The 17,268-nt window shown below is 40.1% G+C and overlaps 1 protein-coding gene across 1 annotated transcript in view; it reads left to right on the top strand.

The window, feature by feature from the left end:
- Positions 1–2,318: 2,318 nt before the first annotated feature.
- Positions 2,319–17,268, top strand: part of LOC116545092 (cyclin-Y-like protein 2) — a 39,376-nt gene continuing 24,426 nt past the window's right edge. The window contains exons 1-4 of the mRNA XM_032271711.1: positions 2,319–2,631; positions 4,876–4,944; positions 6,962–6,996; positions 13,631–13,731. Of these exons, the coding sequence (XP_032127602.1) occupies positions 2,409–2,631; positions 4,876–4,944; positions 6,962–6,996; positions 13,631–13,731 (428 nt within the window). The 5' untranslated portion in view covers positions 2,319–2,408. The remainder of the gene's footprint in view (positions 2,632–4,875; positions 4,945–6,961; positions 6,997–13,630; positions 13,732–17,268) is intronic.

Genomic DNA, 17,268 nt, shown 5'->3' on the forward strand with positions numbered 1-17,268 from the left:
AAATGGTGATATTCTTAGCATGTCAATTTTAGGAAATTTCCCCAGTTACTCTTAATGGTTTGATTTACTACGTGTGTTATTTTTGAAAACGTGTTGGGATGTCACAAATGGTCTTAGCCTACAGAGATTTAAATTCAACTTTGACCAGAGAGTTTTATTTTAATGTGACACTGAGAGTAAAAAACGATCTTTTCCTCCTTACCTGTTTCTCTTCCTACATTCTCTGCCACGAGAAAGGTACAACTCTATACGCAGTCTTCCCCAGCAGAGCCTGAGCGGCCCCGTTTTTCCCTCCACTTCCCCACTTTCACATCTCATGACCAAGCACTTCCCATTCTGTCTCCCAAATAATCACAAAGTTTTTTCCTCCTCTTTTGTCACTGCCACTGCCTTTAGCATTACTCTTCCTTTAGGTAGTCTCTTGATTGGCCTTGTTGTTTCCTTCAGTCCTTCCTTCTTAGACAGACCACTGCACACACATCTGACAGACCATCCTCACCTTTGTATGGTTCAATGACTCAAATTTTCAGAATAAAATTAAAACCACCCCAGCATCAAATTTGGGTCAAATAGAGGTGGGTTTGTGTCTCAGGTTCATACAGTGTCCAGTAATGTGATCTCAGAAAACTGAACTTCTTAAGCCTTTGTTTGTGTATCTGCCTACACTCATTGAGATTTGGGACTGTTTCACACATACAGTGTCTCACATGTAGAAGGGACTTCATCAGTGTTGAATGAAGAGGAGGCATTTTAAAATCCACATTTAAAAAAAAGTTGTTTTTTAAAAAAATATACTGATCTATAGTGTCACTTCCCTTCCAAGCTTGACTTCTACCTGTACTTTCTGATATGGTTTGGCCATGTCCCCACCCAAATCTCATCTTGAATTGTAATCCCCATAATCCCTGTGTGGTGAGGGAGGGACTCAGTGGGAGGTAATTGGATCATGGGGGCAGTTTCCCCCATGCTGTTCTTGTGATAGCGAGTGAGTTCTCATGAGATCTGATGGTTTTACACGTTTGACAGTTGCTCCTTCACATGCTCACACTCTGTGGTCTGCCGCCATGTAAGAAGTAACTGCTTCCCCTTCTGCTATGTCAGTTTCCCTTTGGCCTCCACAGTGATGTGGAATGTGAGTCAATTAAACTTCTTTCCTTTCTAAACTACCCAACCTCAGGTATTACTTTATAGCAGTGTGAAAATGGAACAGCCTGAGCAGTCATGTGGCCATTGGGGAGATAACTTACCTTCTCCATCTCAATATCTTCTCTGAAACCTGTGAGATTGTTTCTGAGGGTTAAGTGAGCATAGCCCACTTGGAACAGTGTCAGGCACAAACTGCTTGCCAGATGTTGAGTATTTATTTTTATTGAGTTAGGACTGTAGTAACCTACTTTACAGCTCCTGATTTTGTATAACAAAATTATGCTTAGTACTTTGTTAGTAAAAGAGAGAAAATCTGAAAGTTGCTGCCACGGAAGGAAGAAACAGAGGGGAGAATAGGCAGCTGGTAAGTTTCAGCATTTCAGAGCTTGGAGGGACAAATTATGTTTCTATTTATGGAGAAGGAGGTGGAGGCAGGATAGGTCCCAAGGTGTCATTCAAGACACACAGCCATAACTCTTTAGTGAGAAGAGCTAGGGCCCCAGGGATTGCTGTGGTCAAGTTGCAGACAAAAACTACCACTCATTGGAAGATAGGAGAGGAGTATTTTGCTCCAAAAGCAGTGAACAGTTCAGGTGTATCTACATTCAGTCAGCAAATAAAAGTTCAACTTATTGCTAATGGGACCCACTCTGCTTACTGAGACTATGTACAGAAGTCATAGTGGAAGATGGCTTCCAGTAACAGACCACCCTGTGCTTTTCTTAGAACTAAAAAGCTCAGGAAGATGGTGATGAATGAGAACCTTAGTTCAACTGGCACTGCAGGAGGGGCCAGGAGAGCAGCCGCATCATAAGCCACAGGGTGGGGCACCCAGGCAGCGAGGGAGGGGTGGGCAGCCAGGGTGGGGCATTGTGAGGTGTGGGGCAGGGCATTGTGAGTCACATACCTGGGCTTCCACCTGGGCCTTTGGGCTTCAGTCTGTAGGTTACTACAGGAGGAGGAGAAGCTCATTCTGTACTCTCTCTATAGGCAGTTGTTGTGTCTCTCAGCGCTTGTTGGATTCACAACCTATTAAATTAGCCTGCTATTCTTCACCCTCCCAGACAAGTTAACTCAGGCGAGGCGGCAGGGTGTGGTCCTTGGCCCGAGCCCCGGCCGGGGCTGGGCTGTGGGGTGGGCAGGCGAGCAGCGGCAAGACCATCTCTGCAAGTGCAGCATAGCCTCGCCTAGGGCAGCGCGAGTGCGTGGCCAACGCTGTGAGCAGAGGCACAGGTGGCAGCAGACAGGAGTAGAGGTGCCCCATGGGGAACATTCTGTTCTGTTGTGTGCGCCCCAGGGTCAGCCCCGAGTTGGACCAACAGCAGGGGTCAGGATGTCCTGCTGAGTCAGAAATCTGTGAGGCCGCAGCTGAGGACATAGTAGCAGCAGCGCCCATGGCAGCTGCTGCAGAGCCTGCCAAACTGACTTTTGAAGCTGGTGATGCCCTTCATGTGCACCAGATCTGTGACCAGGAGATGCCTGAAGGTAAGGAGGTGACAGTGGCATCTGCCCTGGCCACGCCTCTTGCTGCTGCTGTCCCCAAGGTCCCCTAGGGGGTATCACCCACCTCAGGCTCCTTTTTGCCTGTAGTCAGCTTTTCCAGGCCTGGTCAGAAACAAAGGCTGGCTCTGCCCTGACTTCCCATTCCCACCTCTTAGTCTTTCTCCACAGAGTCCAGGCAGTTTCTTTTCTCCTCCCCTCCCAATTGCCCAGTTCTTGCTCCCTCATCTCATTCTCTCAGGCTGGCCTCGGACCATTTATTTATGGCTCTTCTTGTCTGTAGCTCTGTTTATTATTCTGTGGGACTTTGTTGAAGCTTCTTTGGAATATTCTCTTCCTTTTTTCAATAAAAACTCGAATATCCCAACTTTCCACTACCCATCCCATTCTTTTTGTGTACCTATCCAGATGGTATCTAGGTGAAGGAACCAGGTAAGTGCCTAATAGTCCTTTGTTAAAGTAGCTAAATCTCAGGACAATTCATACTGAACTATTTGGGGATTTCTACTTTGAAATCAGAATGAAGGTTGCCATGGGAGAGATGATAGGGTATTCTTAATGGGTTGCTTTAAGTCACCTTGATAGGTGCTTATTTCCTTCTAACTGTAATTTGAACACAAAAGGAAAGAAAATGGAGGGTGCTTAAAATAATTCTGAAAGGTATGAAATGTCATGGCCAGGGCTGCAGACAAATCCATTGTTTTTTTCCCCCAAAGGAGTTTACCCATGAGGCTCTGATTACTTTAAAATTCTTACTTTAACACAAAACATGTCTCTAGATTTATTCTGGTGACTTCCAGACTTTATTTACTTCCTTGTTCTAAAAGAAAGGTAGGGATGGTTCATGGTCAAAACTTTGAAAAGACATGAAGTGTCAATGTAGACTTTTAACGTGTAATATAAAGATTGCATGTTAAAATTCCAGACCTTGCCTGTGTAAGGGTGTTTGTTGCCATTGGTGCCCCTTTGTTCTTCCCCCACCTGACAATAGCATCTTGTTCGAAGATAAGAAAGTAAAGCGTAAGAAGCTAGAAGCCATAATTCTCAGCAAACTAACATAGGAACAAAAAGCACACACCGCATGTTCTCACTCATAAGTGGGAGTTGAACAATGAGAACCCGTGGACGCAGGGAGGGAAACATCACACACTAGTGCCCGTTGTGGGGTGGGGGTAAGGGGACGGAGAACATTAGGACAAATACCTGATGTATGTGGGGTTTGAAACCTCGATGATACGTTTATAGGTACAGTAAACCACCATGGCACATGTATACGTATGTAATAAACCTGCATGTTCTGCACATGTTTCTCAGAACTTAAAAAAAAAAAAATTTGGTTGAGCTCTTCGTTTTTTGCAGAGGTAGAATAACGAAGATTCATGATGAGTGTGACTTTGTAACTTGGGAGTATTGTACTCACTTTTCAAGGTGTTTAAGAGTTTAGAATAAATATGTGAATTGATTATACCGTTATACACTAAATGTGTAAGTACTTGTGTAAACGTATACTCTAGTTGCTGGTGTAAGGAAAGCCTGTGAGTGATTTTACACACCAGTTCATAGATGGATACTGTTGGATGAGAGCCCAAAAAAGGCTCTTTATTGTCATTCTTTAGGATTACAACACAGTTTATATATGTCTCATTTGGCTCCTTCCAATACAAAGAAGGTTTGTGCATGTTCTCCGTATGTGTTGCTAGTGAGGCAATGAAGACAGAAATCTCACGTGACTATTGGAAGACAGCCATCAACAGAACTAAGTTTCTGTGTCTTCAGAATGACATGGAAGTGACGAATATGCTGAATTCACTTCTTTTTAAATTTTTCAAACTCTGGAATATGTTTTATATTTTGCCTATGAAATAGGCCTGTGTTTTAAAATGTATTGCCATCTTGATTTATTTATTTTTTATTTTATTTTTTAATAAAGGAGGGTCTCACTATGTTACTCATGCTGGCCTCAAATTCCTGACTTCGGTTTGAGGAATTTTCCCATCAGCCTCCTGAGTAGCTGGGACTACAGGCATGCGCCACCTTGCCTGGCACCATCTTATGTCTATACATTCATTTCAATAGATAAAGGTAAAAGTAGGGGTAGTGAAATGGCTTCCTCTTCAAATAAATGAGTTGATAAATTTTTATAAGTGATCACATATTTTTTCTTTTCTCTCTGTATAGATTTGGAGTCCAACCCTCCTGACCATCTGGAAGCAAAGAAATCTCAAACAGACAGTATTGATACGTCTTTGGAGTCCAACCCTTCTGACCATCCAGAAGCAAAGAAATCTCAAACAGATGGTGAGCCAACATCGTTTTTTCCGCCAAGAAAAAGAGTGAAAACTCTTGTTTGAATTGATGTATTATAGAAAGTATTTAGAAAAACTCATATTGATTTAAATGTTCTAAATTTTCACATATTCACTTGTGTTATTTTAACATAATATACTTTCCTTTAGTTGTTATCATATTAGTGAAAACATGTTAACTTTTTGTTTATACATTTTGCTATCTTTTTATTAATACAATTTGTCATGTGATGGAGGAGTCTTAGATTTATCTTTATGTATAATTCTTTGTCCCTTTTCCCAATGGACAAGAATAAAAGAGGTAGTGAAATGGCCTCCTTGCTGAATAAATGAGCTGATAAATTGTCATAAGTGATCACATCTTTTTTCTTTTCTCTCTGTATAGTTATGGCTTTGGAGTCAAACCCTTCTGACCATCCAGAAGCAAAGACATCGCAATCAGACAGTGAGTCAACATTGTTTTTCTGCCAAGAAAAAGAGTGAAAACTCTTGTTTGATTAGATGTATTATAGAAAGTATTTAGAAAAACTCATATTGGTCCACATAGTGGGAGCTCTCTTTCCCCTCCTGGATTTCCCCTTTGGGGTCCCATTTCCACCCACTCTCTCGTGGAAGCTTTCTCTCTACTGCTGTCTCTCTCTCTCTCTCTCTCTAAATAAATAAATCATTTTTCTGCAAACAAAAAAAGAAAAAAACTCATATTGGCTTAATACCAGAATGAAAATTTGCTTATTACCAAGGGGATGGTACCAAGCCATTCATAAGGAATCTACTGCCATTACCTAAACACCTCCCACTAGGCCCTGTCTCCAACGTTAAGGGTCCCATTTTAACATGAGATTTGGAGAGGGAGACATATGCAAACTATTTCAGAGTTGTGTTTCCCAGTTCCTTCCAGAGCCATGGGCTTCTGACACCTAGAGAGCATGGAAGCAGAAAAAAGAAAAGCTATTCCATGTCCCTCACTCTTCAGTGATAGGAGTGTTTGCCTGCAATGCCCTTCCAGCATTAAAGGCAGTGGCCACATAGGAAACAAAGCATGGCCCAAGTCCCTCTTGGAGCTTTTATTATTCTGGCCTTTTTTTTTTTTTTGCTGCAGACACCATGTCCAATTAGGTTTGTTACTTATTTTAAGATTGAAATTTGGCCGGGCACAGTGGCTCACACCTGTAATTCCAGCACTTTGGGAGGCGGAGGCGGAGGTGGGTGGATCATGAGGTCAGGAGTTTGAGACCAGCCTGACCAACATGGTGAAACCCTGTCTCTACTAAAAATACAAAAACTAGCCAGGCATGGTGGGGTGCACCTGTAATCCCAGCTACTCAGGAGTCTGAGGCAGGAGAATGATTTGAACCCTGGAGGCAGAGGTTGCAGTGAGCCGAGGTCACACCATTGCACTCCAGCCTGGGTGACAGAACGAGACTCCTTCTCAAAACAAACACAATAAACAAAAGATTAAATTTAAGATAAGTTACTTTTCAGTTGTGTAACGACCTGTTTTTGTTTTGTTTGTAGCAACATAGTAGTACATGACCACTAAGTGTGGTTGGAGATGCTTACAGGGATTCTGGTGCATCTAGAGATAGGTGCCTGGTCAGGAAGTAGTTCTTAGAGCTGTTAGCTCTTAGATTCTGGTAATTAAGCAATGTGTAAATGCAGAGTAGGAGAATACTAACAGATCATGGCTCATATATGCAACAGTTAAACTTTTTTATTAGCTAAATTTTTCATCTGGCCTAATTTTTTTGCCCTTTTCTTTTGTACATGAGTATTATTTCCTTCGTATGTAAAAAAAACTAAAAGTAAACTAGGTCAAAAAGTAAACTAAGTTTTCAGATTTTACTTTATGAGATTTATTATACCAGATAGTTTAAATTATAAATTATTGAAATTAATTTTTTTACATGGAATTTTTTCTCATTGTATATAGGAGTAGTCAGTAAGATGTTAACAACTACTTTTTATATTATTTGTGTCAGAAGTGACCATTTTTTTTCTTTCATTCTTAGTACAAGAAATAAGAGAAATTGACCGTGCAAACCATGTAAATAAACAGTCAAAAAGTTGAGAAATTGATAGTTTGCTGTAAAAGTATGCCTCTCTTGATTCTTTTAAATTATAATCGGGACCCTGTGGTGATAGCATGGACCTTGTTTTGTGGATTTTCTGAATCTCTTCTACTTTTCTATTAAATTTATCCAGAAAAGTCTTCAGCTCAGTGTGCCCACCTGTTAAGGATTGCTGACATTTAAGTTAAATTTCAGTAGTCTGGTTGTGGCATAAAGATTTGCTTTCAGTATTTAATCTTATTTTTAATGAAATAACAAAAATAGAAGAGCTAAGTTAATTGTCAGCATGGTCTGTTGACTTTCTGTCACAGCAGGTGAAAGCATGCCTTTCTCGCTACACCGTGACCTTATTTTTCTCCCTCTGTTTCTTTCAATTATAGCACACTTTTTAATTAAATCAGTAATAATGACATGATTATGACTATCCAAATATTATGCACTGCTAAGCCATTTGGTGTTTTCACTGTGTCTCTGCATTACGTATTCCTTCATTCTTTCTCTGAGACAGTTCTGAAATCTGAGCACTTCTGCACTTCTTCTGAATGATCTCTTTTTTCCTACCCTATGCTGGTTTATCCAGCCAAATGCAGTAAGTAGCTTCTGGATGGTCTGTCACTTTATTGAAAAATAATTTTAATAATTATTGTTAAATTATATTGCACATATAATTTACATTTCACATCCATTATTTTTTAGCATGAAGCTAATTTTCTGATTATATTAATTTGCCTATTTTCTAACAGCTGTTCTCCCTCCTCCTCCCTGCCCAGTGTTGTAGCATTTATCACATGCCTTTCAAAGATATTTTCCATGTTCTAAAACATACCTGTTCCTCTTTTATTTTATCTTTTATTTTTTGGCAATGGGTGGGCAACTTTCTTTGGCCTTTTTTCATACTAGTTCATTATAGAGTGGCTTTCGCTAAATATGCTGGATGTTTGCTTTTCTGTGCTATCTCTTTATAGTCTTTTGGGATCTCACATAACTGCTGCCTTGTGTGGGATCCCCTGAGTCCTAGATTTTGTGTTTTCTTCTGTCCTGTTATCCTCTCTAGTTGTTCTCAAGCATATTTTCCTGGGTGGAGATGTTTAGATCTGACCAGTCTTAAAATAATTCCTCCTTGATAGAGAGTAAAATTCTAGGTTGAATCTAAATTGTAAGGTTCTGAAGATATTCTGCAACTGTGCTCTCATCACAGTGTTGTTTTTGAATCTATTGCCCTTGCATGACATGTTGTTTATAACTGGGTTTTATGTATCTCTGGAAGCTTTTTAGGAGCTTTTCTCTCTCTGAGGTTTTGAAATTTCAACATAAGAGCTTGGTGGGGATCTTTTCATTTTACTGAGGCTACTAAGTCTGCAGACTCTTTTTGAGAATTTTTTTTTTTATTTTCCCTGTTACTTTTTTCTGATAGTCCTGTTACTCAGATGCTAGACTGCTTAGACCAGTAGACCTGCATTGGTTTCCAGTTTTTCCCCTTCTATTTTTTTCAGTTTGTCTTTATCCTGCTTTTGGGATATTCTGTGAGTTTATCCTCTACTATATCTATTGAATTTTATATATTTTTTTAGAGTGTCTTAAAATTTTTTTTTAAAGTTTCACTCCTGATTTTGACTGGTCCCCTGAATTCCCTTTTTTGTGTTGTTTTGATCTCTCTTGTTGGAGGCCTTTTGCCAATGTGTGGTGGTCCCTGGCTTGCTTGCTTTATTGGGAAGCAGGACTTCTGTTAACTGATGGCACTCAGTGTGAGGTTTTGGAAGCCAAACTAGCTTTTCATTCGAGACAGTTCAGTTTCTTGAGAAGGATGTCCCAAGTTTCTGCCTGGCTACTTGCTTTCCAAAAGCAGAGTTAGGGAAGAAAGCTGGAGTTCCATTTTTGGTATACAGTTTTCTTTTTATCTCAGGTTTAAGCCACAGTAGCTGTGAGCCAGAAATTCTCAGGTTTGGTATATCCAGGGAACACACATCTAAGTTTCTTATCAGATGGGAGGACAGGTGGACTTGGGTCTCTAACTGCAGATTTTCAGCTGAGCTTGCTGGATTTTATTTTCCATTTTGCACTACTTTTCAAAGTGCTATTTGCCTCTAAGTTCACAGCCTGCCTTTAGTTCTGCAAAACGAACTGCTCGTTTCTGTTCCAGTCACTTTCTTTTTCTTTTTTCTTTTCTTTTCTTTTTTATTTTGAGACAGAGTCTTGGTTTGTCACCTGGGCTAGAGTGTGGTGGTGAGCTCTCAGCGCACTGCAACCTCTGCCTCCCAGGTTCAAGCAGTTCTCTGCCTCAGCATCCTGAATAGCTGGGATTATAGGTACCTGCCACCACACCCGGCTGATTTTTGTATTTTTAGTAGAGATAGTGTTTCACCATCTTGGCCAGGCTGGTCTTGAATTCCTGACCTTGTGAACCACCTGCCTCAGTCTCCCAAAGTGGTGGGATTATAGGTGTCAGCCACCTTGTCCTGTCTCCAGTTACTTTCTGTAGGCACCAGAGTTGTGCTTCTATGTTATTTATGACTCCTTTATCTACTTTTTATGTCTCAGCATTTATTAAAAATTATCTCTGTCAACCTTCTCTCCTGGTCCTGTGTGTAACCTTTATTTTGTGACTAAGGAGATGTCCAGAGGGAGAGGAAATAAATTTGTGATCAATCTATTATATTTAATCCAAATTTAGGACCTATATTTAAGTGTAAATCAAAGTTTAATTTCAATATCAATGATATTAACCCAGACAATTTTTTAGTGATGTATCTATAATAAGCATATTTTCATTCAAACTTTATACACTGCCATATTATCCCATTCCATCACAACATAGATGGAGGTGTTTTCATGAATGATTACAGTGTTAGAAATACTTAAGTTAATTAAGATTTATTTCTAGCCTGGTCAACATAGCAAGACCTCATCTCTACAAAAAGATGAAATAACAAATTAGCCAGGCATAATGGCATATGCCTTTAGTTTACCTACTCAGGCGGCTGAGATAGAGGATTGCTTGAGCTCAGGAGTTTGAGGCTGCAGTTAACCATAATTGCACCACTGCCCTCCAGCCTGGGCAACCAACTGAGACCCTTTTCTCAGAAAACAGAGAAAAGTTGTTATTTAAAAGTGTACCTAAAATTTGTCCCGCCAAAAAGGAGAGAGAAAATGTAAACTTGTTTTTATTTTATTTATGTTTGCTGAGAAGAATGCTGTAGTTTATTTAGTTTTTATTTCCATAGGTTTTGGGGGGTACAGGTGGTATTTGGTTACATGAGTAAATTCTTTAGTGATAATTTATGAGATTTTGGTGCGCCATCACCTTAGCAGTATCCACTAAACCTGATTTATAGTCTTTTATCCCTCACCCTGTTTTCAGACTTTCTCCTGAGTCCCCATTAATCATTCTTATGCCTTTGCATTCTAATAGCTTAGCTCCCTCATATGAATGGGAACATACAATGTTTAGTTTTCCATGCCTAAGTTACTTCACTTAGGATAATAGTCTCCAAGTCCATCCAGGTTGCTCGGAATGTCATTAATTTACTCCTTATTATAGCTGAGTGGTATTCCATTATATACACACACGCACGTGCACACACACACACACGTATATCAGTTTTTTTATCCACTCGTTGACTGATGGGCATTTGGGCTGGTTCCGTATTTTTGTAATTGTAATTTGTTTGAGTTCCTTGTAGATTCTGGATAATAGCTCTTTGTCAGATAATATGAAGTGTGTAAACTTTCTCCCACTCTGTGGGTTGTCTGTTTACTGTGCTGATTGTTTCTTTTTCTGTACAGAAACTCTTCAATTTAAGTCTTACCTATTTGTTTTTGTTGCATTTCCTTTTGGGTTCTTGATCATGAAGTCTTTCCCTAAGCCTGTGTCTAGAAGGGTTTTTCCAATGTTGTCTTCTAGAATTTTTATGGTTCCAGGCATAGATTTATGTGCTTGATCCACCTGGAGTTGATTTTTGTGTAAGGTGATAGTTGAGGATCCAGTTTCATTCTCCTGCATGTAGCTTGCCAATTATCCCAGCATCATTTGTTGAATAGGGTTTACTTTCTTTACTTTATGTGTTAGTTGGCTTTGTTGAAGATCATTTGGCTATAGATACTTGGGTTTATTTCTGGGTTCTTTGTTCTGTTCCATCGGTCTATGTGCCTGTTTTTATACCAGTTCCATGCTGTTTTGGTGACTATAGCTTTATAGTATAGTGTGAAATTAGGGAGCGTGATTGATGCCTCCAGGTTTGTTGTTTTGCTTAATTTTGTTCTGGCTATGTGCAGTCTTGTTTGGTCCCATATGAGTTTTAGGATTTTTTTTTTATTTGTTATTTTTTTGGTTCTGTGAAGAAGGATGATGGTATTTTGATGGGAATTTTATTGAATTTGTGGATTGCTTTTGGCAATATGGTCATTTTTACAATATTCATCTACCTGTTTATGAGCAGGAGATGTCTTCCATTCCTTTGTGTCCATCATTTCATTCATCAATGTTTTGTCATTCCCAGCAGCATATCAAAAAGATAATCCACAATGATGAAATGGTTTTCATACCAGTGATCCAGGAATGGTTTAACATACACAGGTCAATAAATGTGATACACCACATAAACAGAATTCAAAACAAAAATCACATAATCATTTCAATAGACACAGAAAAAGCATTTGACAAAATCCAGCATCCTTTTATGGTTAAAACCCTCAGTAAAATTGGCATACAAGGGTCATACCTCAGTGTAATGAAAGCTGTCTATGACAAACCCACAGCCAACATAATACTGAACAGGGAAAAGTTGAAAGCATTCCCCTTGAGAACTGGAACAACACAAGGATGCCCCAGTCTCACCACCTCTATTCAGTATAGTACTGGAAGACCTAGCCAGAGCAATCACACAAGAGAAAGAAAGAAATGGCATCCAGATCAGTTAACAGGAAGTCAAACTGTTAGTTTCCTGATGTTATGATCGTATACTTAGAAAACCCCAAAGACTGCACCAAAAAGCTCCTAGAAACTGATATGTGAATTTAGCAAAGTTTTAAGAGACAAACTTAGTGTACACAAATCAGTAACTCTGTTATACCCTAACAATGACCACACTGAGAATCAAACCAAGAACTCAGCCCCTTTTATAATAGTTGCAAAAATAAAATAATATACTTAGGAATAGACCTAACCAAGGAGGTGAAAAACCTCTACAATGAAAACAACTTTAGTATTTTTAATGGATTTAAATGAAAGGCAGCAGGTACACTGGAAGAAGTCAGTGGGTGGGCAGCAGCATCCAATGGGTACTGGACCTTTGATGGTAAGTCTTTGGTTTTGACTTACTAAATTACTAGGTATAATTATTTTCTAGTTTTTATTATTAAACTGCTATGTAACCCCTTCCATTTCTTGTTAAAGATGGTAAAATTTCATACTCTTGATTTATGCTGACTGAAATTAGATGATTTGTTTCTATTTTGTGACTACCTTAAATAATATCTATAAACCGTAAACTGCTAGTAGTGTTTTTGGTGTAATTGTGGTAACACTTATTTTCCAAATTATAACTGAATTAATTTATTAAACACTTGTTGAAGTTTTTGTTTCTTTATGAACATAATTCTATGCTCAGCAGCCAGATGTAGGAACAGTTAGGGCCCTCTCTTACTCTTGTGGAGAGGCATACTTCCTCATGAGGGGAATACTCTGCAAGAATTAGTATCTTGCAACCAATGGTGAATTTGACTCATTAGTGTACAAAAAAACATGTTGTGGTGTGGCTGCTGGCAGAGAGATTCAAGAGGGTAGATGGAGTCAAGCTTGCTCAAACAAGGAGAGAGAAAAGCAGTATTCTAGACAGAGAGCAGGGCTATAGTAGGAAAATGCCTAGGTACAGGTCAGATGATTTAAAGAATGAAACTAATCAACTTTGAAATGAATGGCAAGTATTCTCTGAGAGTTTCATTTGAGTCATGTCATGGCAGTCTTGTTTAAACATGAAGTGGAAGTTACATTTTTTAAGTTGTCCTCTGTTTTCAGGTTGTGAGAGAATATTTAAGTGATAATCCTTTTATCCTCCACATAAGGAAACAGGACTAGAGAAACCTATGGCTTCCTCACTTGGTGGCCTAGCAACACTGGCACACAGAACTTCTGAATCTGAAACCCCTGTTTTGTCACAATTTCGCCTGAAATAATACATTTAGGATTAGTAACTTAGTAAATACATTAGTCTTGTATTCATTGCAATGAACTTCTCTTGTACTGGTATTATTTAATACATAACATTTATCGTAGTAAATAACAGAAGTTCTCAATTGCTTTATAGCATGGTAGAAACAAAAACAATGAAATTTTATTTTAAACTTTTCTCATTATTTATAAAGGGAATTCATAAAATCCTTGTTAGGTTTGATGACAGGTACCATATTAAGAGCAGCATTTTATAATCCATATCTCAATATCATCTCTGGAAGTTAAGAGCCTCCAGTGGTTTTTCTATAGAGTGCACATGACACCACACTTAGGCAGTTCATGGAGTGTAAAAAATACTTTAGTGCTTTGTCATTTGACATTTTAACCATGGAATAAAAATACACTTTGATAATTTTACCTATCCTTCCCTTCCTCTTTAGGTATTTACTGAGCATTTTACTCAAAAATACAGTTCTTGCTCCACTATATTCCTTGATAACAGCACAGCCAGCTGCCCTCATTTTACAATGACACTAAAATCGTGAGTACAACTATACTGCTAAGGGACAGACTAAAATTACATCAGCCATTTGGTTGTCCTCTTCAATCGGTTTAAGAAATTGGAGTCAACTATATATTGATACCAGATTCTAAATATTAAGTATCAATTTCTCTTTTCATCTTATACGTCATAATGGAAGGAAAAATCTGTTAGCAAATAAGCAATTTTAGAAAAAGTGTAGCCATTTATTTGATGCTGTTTTGCTTAAGACAATGTTGAATGCAGCGAGAAGGATAGGTTCCCTGTGTTGAATGTTTTTTGTGAGAAATGAATTTTTCAGTGTGTTGCAGGCCTAAGTCAATGTGTACCACTTTGGATATCAGTCTTAGAAGAAGGAACAGCTTTTTCTCCTCTAGGACCACAGTGTATCTGCATTTGAATTTCTCCCATTGTGCATGAGCACCGCATGGGCCACAAAAATGCACTTTGAGAGCGCCCTGAGATGAAGCTTATTTTAAAAGGAACAGCCACCAACACTACCGTAGGGGCTGTCCAGTGTACATTATTATCATCTCCTTGGGTTATGAGTGTTGATTTTTAGAGCACAGTTTGGAAAGTGCTGATTTAGAATATTAATGTCTTTATGTTTAATTTTACTATTCATTCTAGAAACATAACTCGATAGCTTATAAACAATTTTGTTTTGAATGCCCTAGCCTTTTTAACTAATTCAATTATCAGTAACTTTTAATTTAATTAAAAATGGTAAGTTTACACTCATTATAATGTCACTTTTCTCCCTCCCTTATAATAATAGTTGAGATGAAATTATGTTTCAGCAAAAACTGGAATCAAACTCTCTCTCAGGTGCTGAGCTTCAGGACATATTGAGTAATCACTAAATGTCTGTAGTCAACCAAGTCTCTTCAATCTTTTCCCCTTTTTTTTTTTTTTTGAGACCGAGTTTCGCTCTTGATGTCCTGTTGCCGAGACTGGAGTGGAATGGCGCCATCTTGGCTCACCAGAACCTCCGCCATTCGGGTTCAAGCAATTCTTCTGCCTCAGCCTCCCAAGCAGCTAAGATTACAGGCATGCACCACCATGCCCAGCTGATTTTGTATTTTTTTTTTAGTAGAGATGGGGTTTTTTTATGTTAGGCTGGTCTCGAACTCTTAACCTCAGGTGATCTGCCCGCCTCCGCCTCTGCAAGTTTTGTGATTACAGGTGTGAGCCAGTGCACCTGGCTGTCTCTTAAATCTTTGAGCACAAAAACAAACAAACAAACAATTTACATTGCTAGAGTCCCTGGCTGCTTTTGAATTCAAAATATATTGATGTATTAGCATACAATTCAAACGTAGCTTTGAAGATTAATCTTGCTTAAACAAATTTCGTGCTTTTTTCTCATTATTCTAATTTTTAGAAGTCTACTTTCAAAAGTAAAGTAAGTTTTAATTTGCCATCAGCAAATTTGAGAAATGATCATTTGGTGTATTCACTATTGGTGAAATAGAGGTTTATTGAGCAAATTAATAGGGCAAATTGGCTTCAAGAAAAGATTTTGAAAAATATTCATCAAAAGTTAGTAGAGCACTGTTATCAATGGGATAGGTGGAACTCATTGGGATCACTTTTGCAAAGTTTTTCTTCAAAATACATGTTGGCAGATACATATATCCTCCAATCTCCACTTTCCCCTCTATCTCCAGGCACTGAGAAGCCTTTTAGAAAAACATAGCATCTTTTGGCACTCGACCAGATCACCCAATCACAGTCCACATCCTAAGAAAGTTTCTTTTGATTCTGTCCTTCTGAGACCACCCACAGCTCCTCAGGCTGTGCTCCTCCCTCACCGTGAAGGATGGTAGAGAACAGTCTTCGGCCTGAGACCCATCCCTAGTTTGGGAAGTTGCATCCATGTTTAGATTCAGCGAGTTAGAAACACATTTCTTCTGACTATTTGTGATTGGAGGACGATCCAAGATGGCCATTTAGGAACAGCTCAGGATTGCAGCTCCCAGTGAAAGCGCAGAGGGTGAGTGGACGCCGCGTTTTTATTGCCCACAGACTAGGAAATTCCCGGGCGGAGGTGCTCCACGGTCGCCAGCGCAGCTGTTTCGGCCAGCGCGGCCGTGCCGGCCAGCGCCGCTGCTTTGCCCCACGTGGCTGCTTTGTCGGCGCCCCGGAACCGCGGTTCTCCATACAAAATACACTGGTCCAGGGGCCCTTTTGGTTGGCGATTGGAGCCACGGGAAGTCGCCCATACGCCGGTTCAAAAAGGGGACTGAGCAGAGAACCAGGACAGTAGATTCCAGGGCAAAAAAAAAAAAAAAAGGCGCCACAAACCTCAGTGCCGCTGTTTAAGCCAGCGCAGTGAGTGGCCGCAGGGGAAAACAAACAGACCCCGGCGCCTCTTCAACAGGCGACTGGAACACAAACTTAAAAAAGGCTCTGAGGCAGGGAGCCAGGCGATCAGGCTCGGCTGGCCCCACTCCCACAAAAGAACAGCAACCAGAAACTCTGGATTGAGACTTTCACAGCAAGCGCAGCTGAACCCGCGATGGTCCAGCTCTGTGGGGGAGGGGTGTCCGCCATTGCTGAGGCAGCCCACCGTTGCCAAGGCAACCCGCCACAGCAAAGAGACTCCACCTCAACAGAGGCGGGCCACCATCGCCAAAGCAGTTCTAACTACACCCATATAAATAAACAGGACTGCAGGGAAGTTCACTTGGCAGTGGGGCGGAGCCCACAGCAGCCCAGCAAAGCCTCTACAGGGCGACAGTGACTAGGCTGACTCCTTGCTGGGCTGGGCAGGTCTGAAGGAAAAAAAAAAAAAAAAAAGAAGGCAGCAGCATAATGGAAACTCATAAATAAAGCCCTAAATCCCTGGGACAGAGCACCTGGGAACAAAAAGCAGTTTATGAGTTCTGCTGCAGCAGACCTAAACTTACCTGCCCAGCAGCTCTGAATGAACAACAACAGAGCTCACAGCTCACCATTTGAACTCCTATAAAGAAGAGACCGTCTCCTCAAGCAGCTCCCTGACCCCTATATATTCAAAGAGACACCTCATAAAGGAGAGATCAGATTGACACGAGGCGGGTATCCTTCTGGGACAAAGATAGCAGAAGAAGAAAACTGGTAACAACCCTTGCTGTTCACCAGCTGCTGCAGCTGAACCCCAGACAAGCAGGGCCTGGAGTGAACCTCAGCAGACCTACAGCAGAGGGGCCAGACTATCAGAAGGAAACCAAGAAACAGAAATAACCTGATCATCAACAAACAGAACGTCAATCTGAAAGATTTGAGACCCAATCTGAAAGCCAGCAACTACAAAGTCGACAGGTGGATAAATCCTTAAAGATGGGAAGAAACCAGTGCAAAAAGGATGAAAACACCCGAAGCCAGAACACCTCTCCTCCTAAAACGGATCACAACTCTTCACCAGCAAGGGAACAAGGTTGGATGGAGAACGAGTGTGATGAAATGACAGAATCAGACTTCAGAAGGTGGGTAGTAAGAAACTTCTGTGAACTTAAAGAACATGTTCTAACCAAATGCAAAGAAACTAAGAAC

The sequence above is a fragment of the Sapajus apella genome, unplaced genomic scaffold, assembly GCF_009761245.1.
Source record: "Sapajus apella isolate SASKATOON/1434 unplaced genomic scaffold, GSC_monkey_1.0 scaffold246, whole genome shotgun sequence".
Lineage (NCBI taxonomy): Eukaryota > Metazoa > Chordata > Mammalia > Primates > Cebidae > Sapajus > Sapajus apella.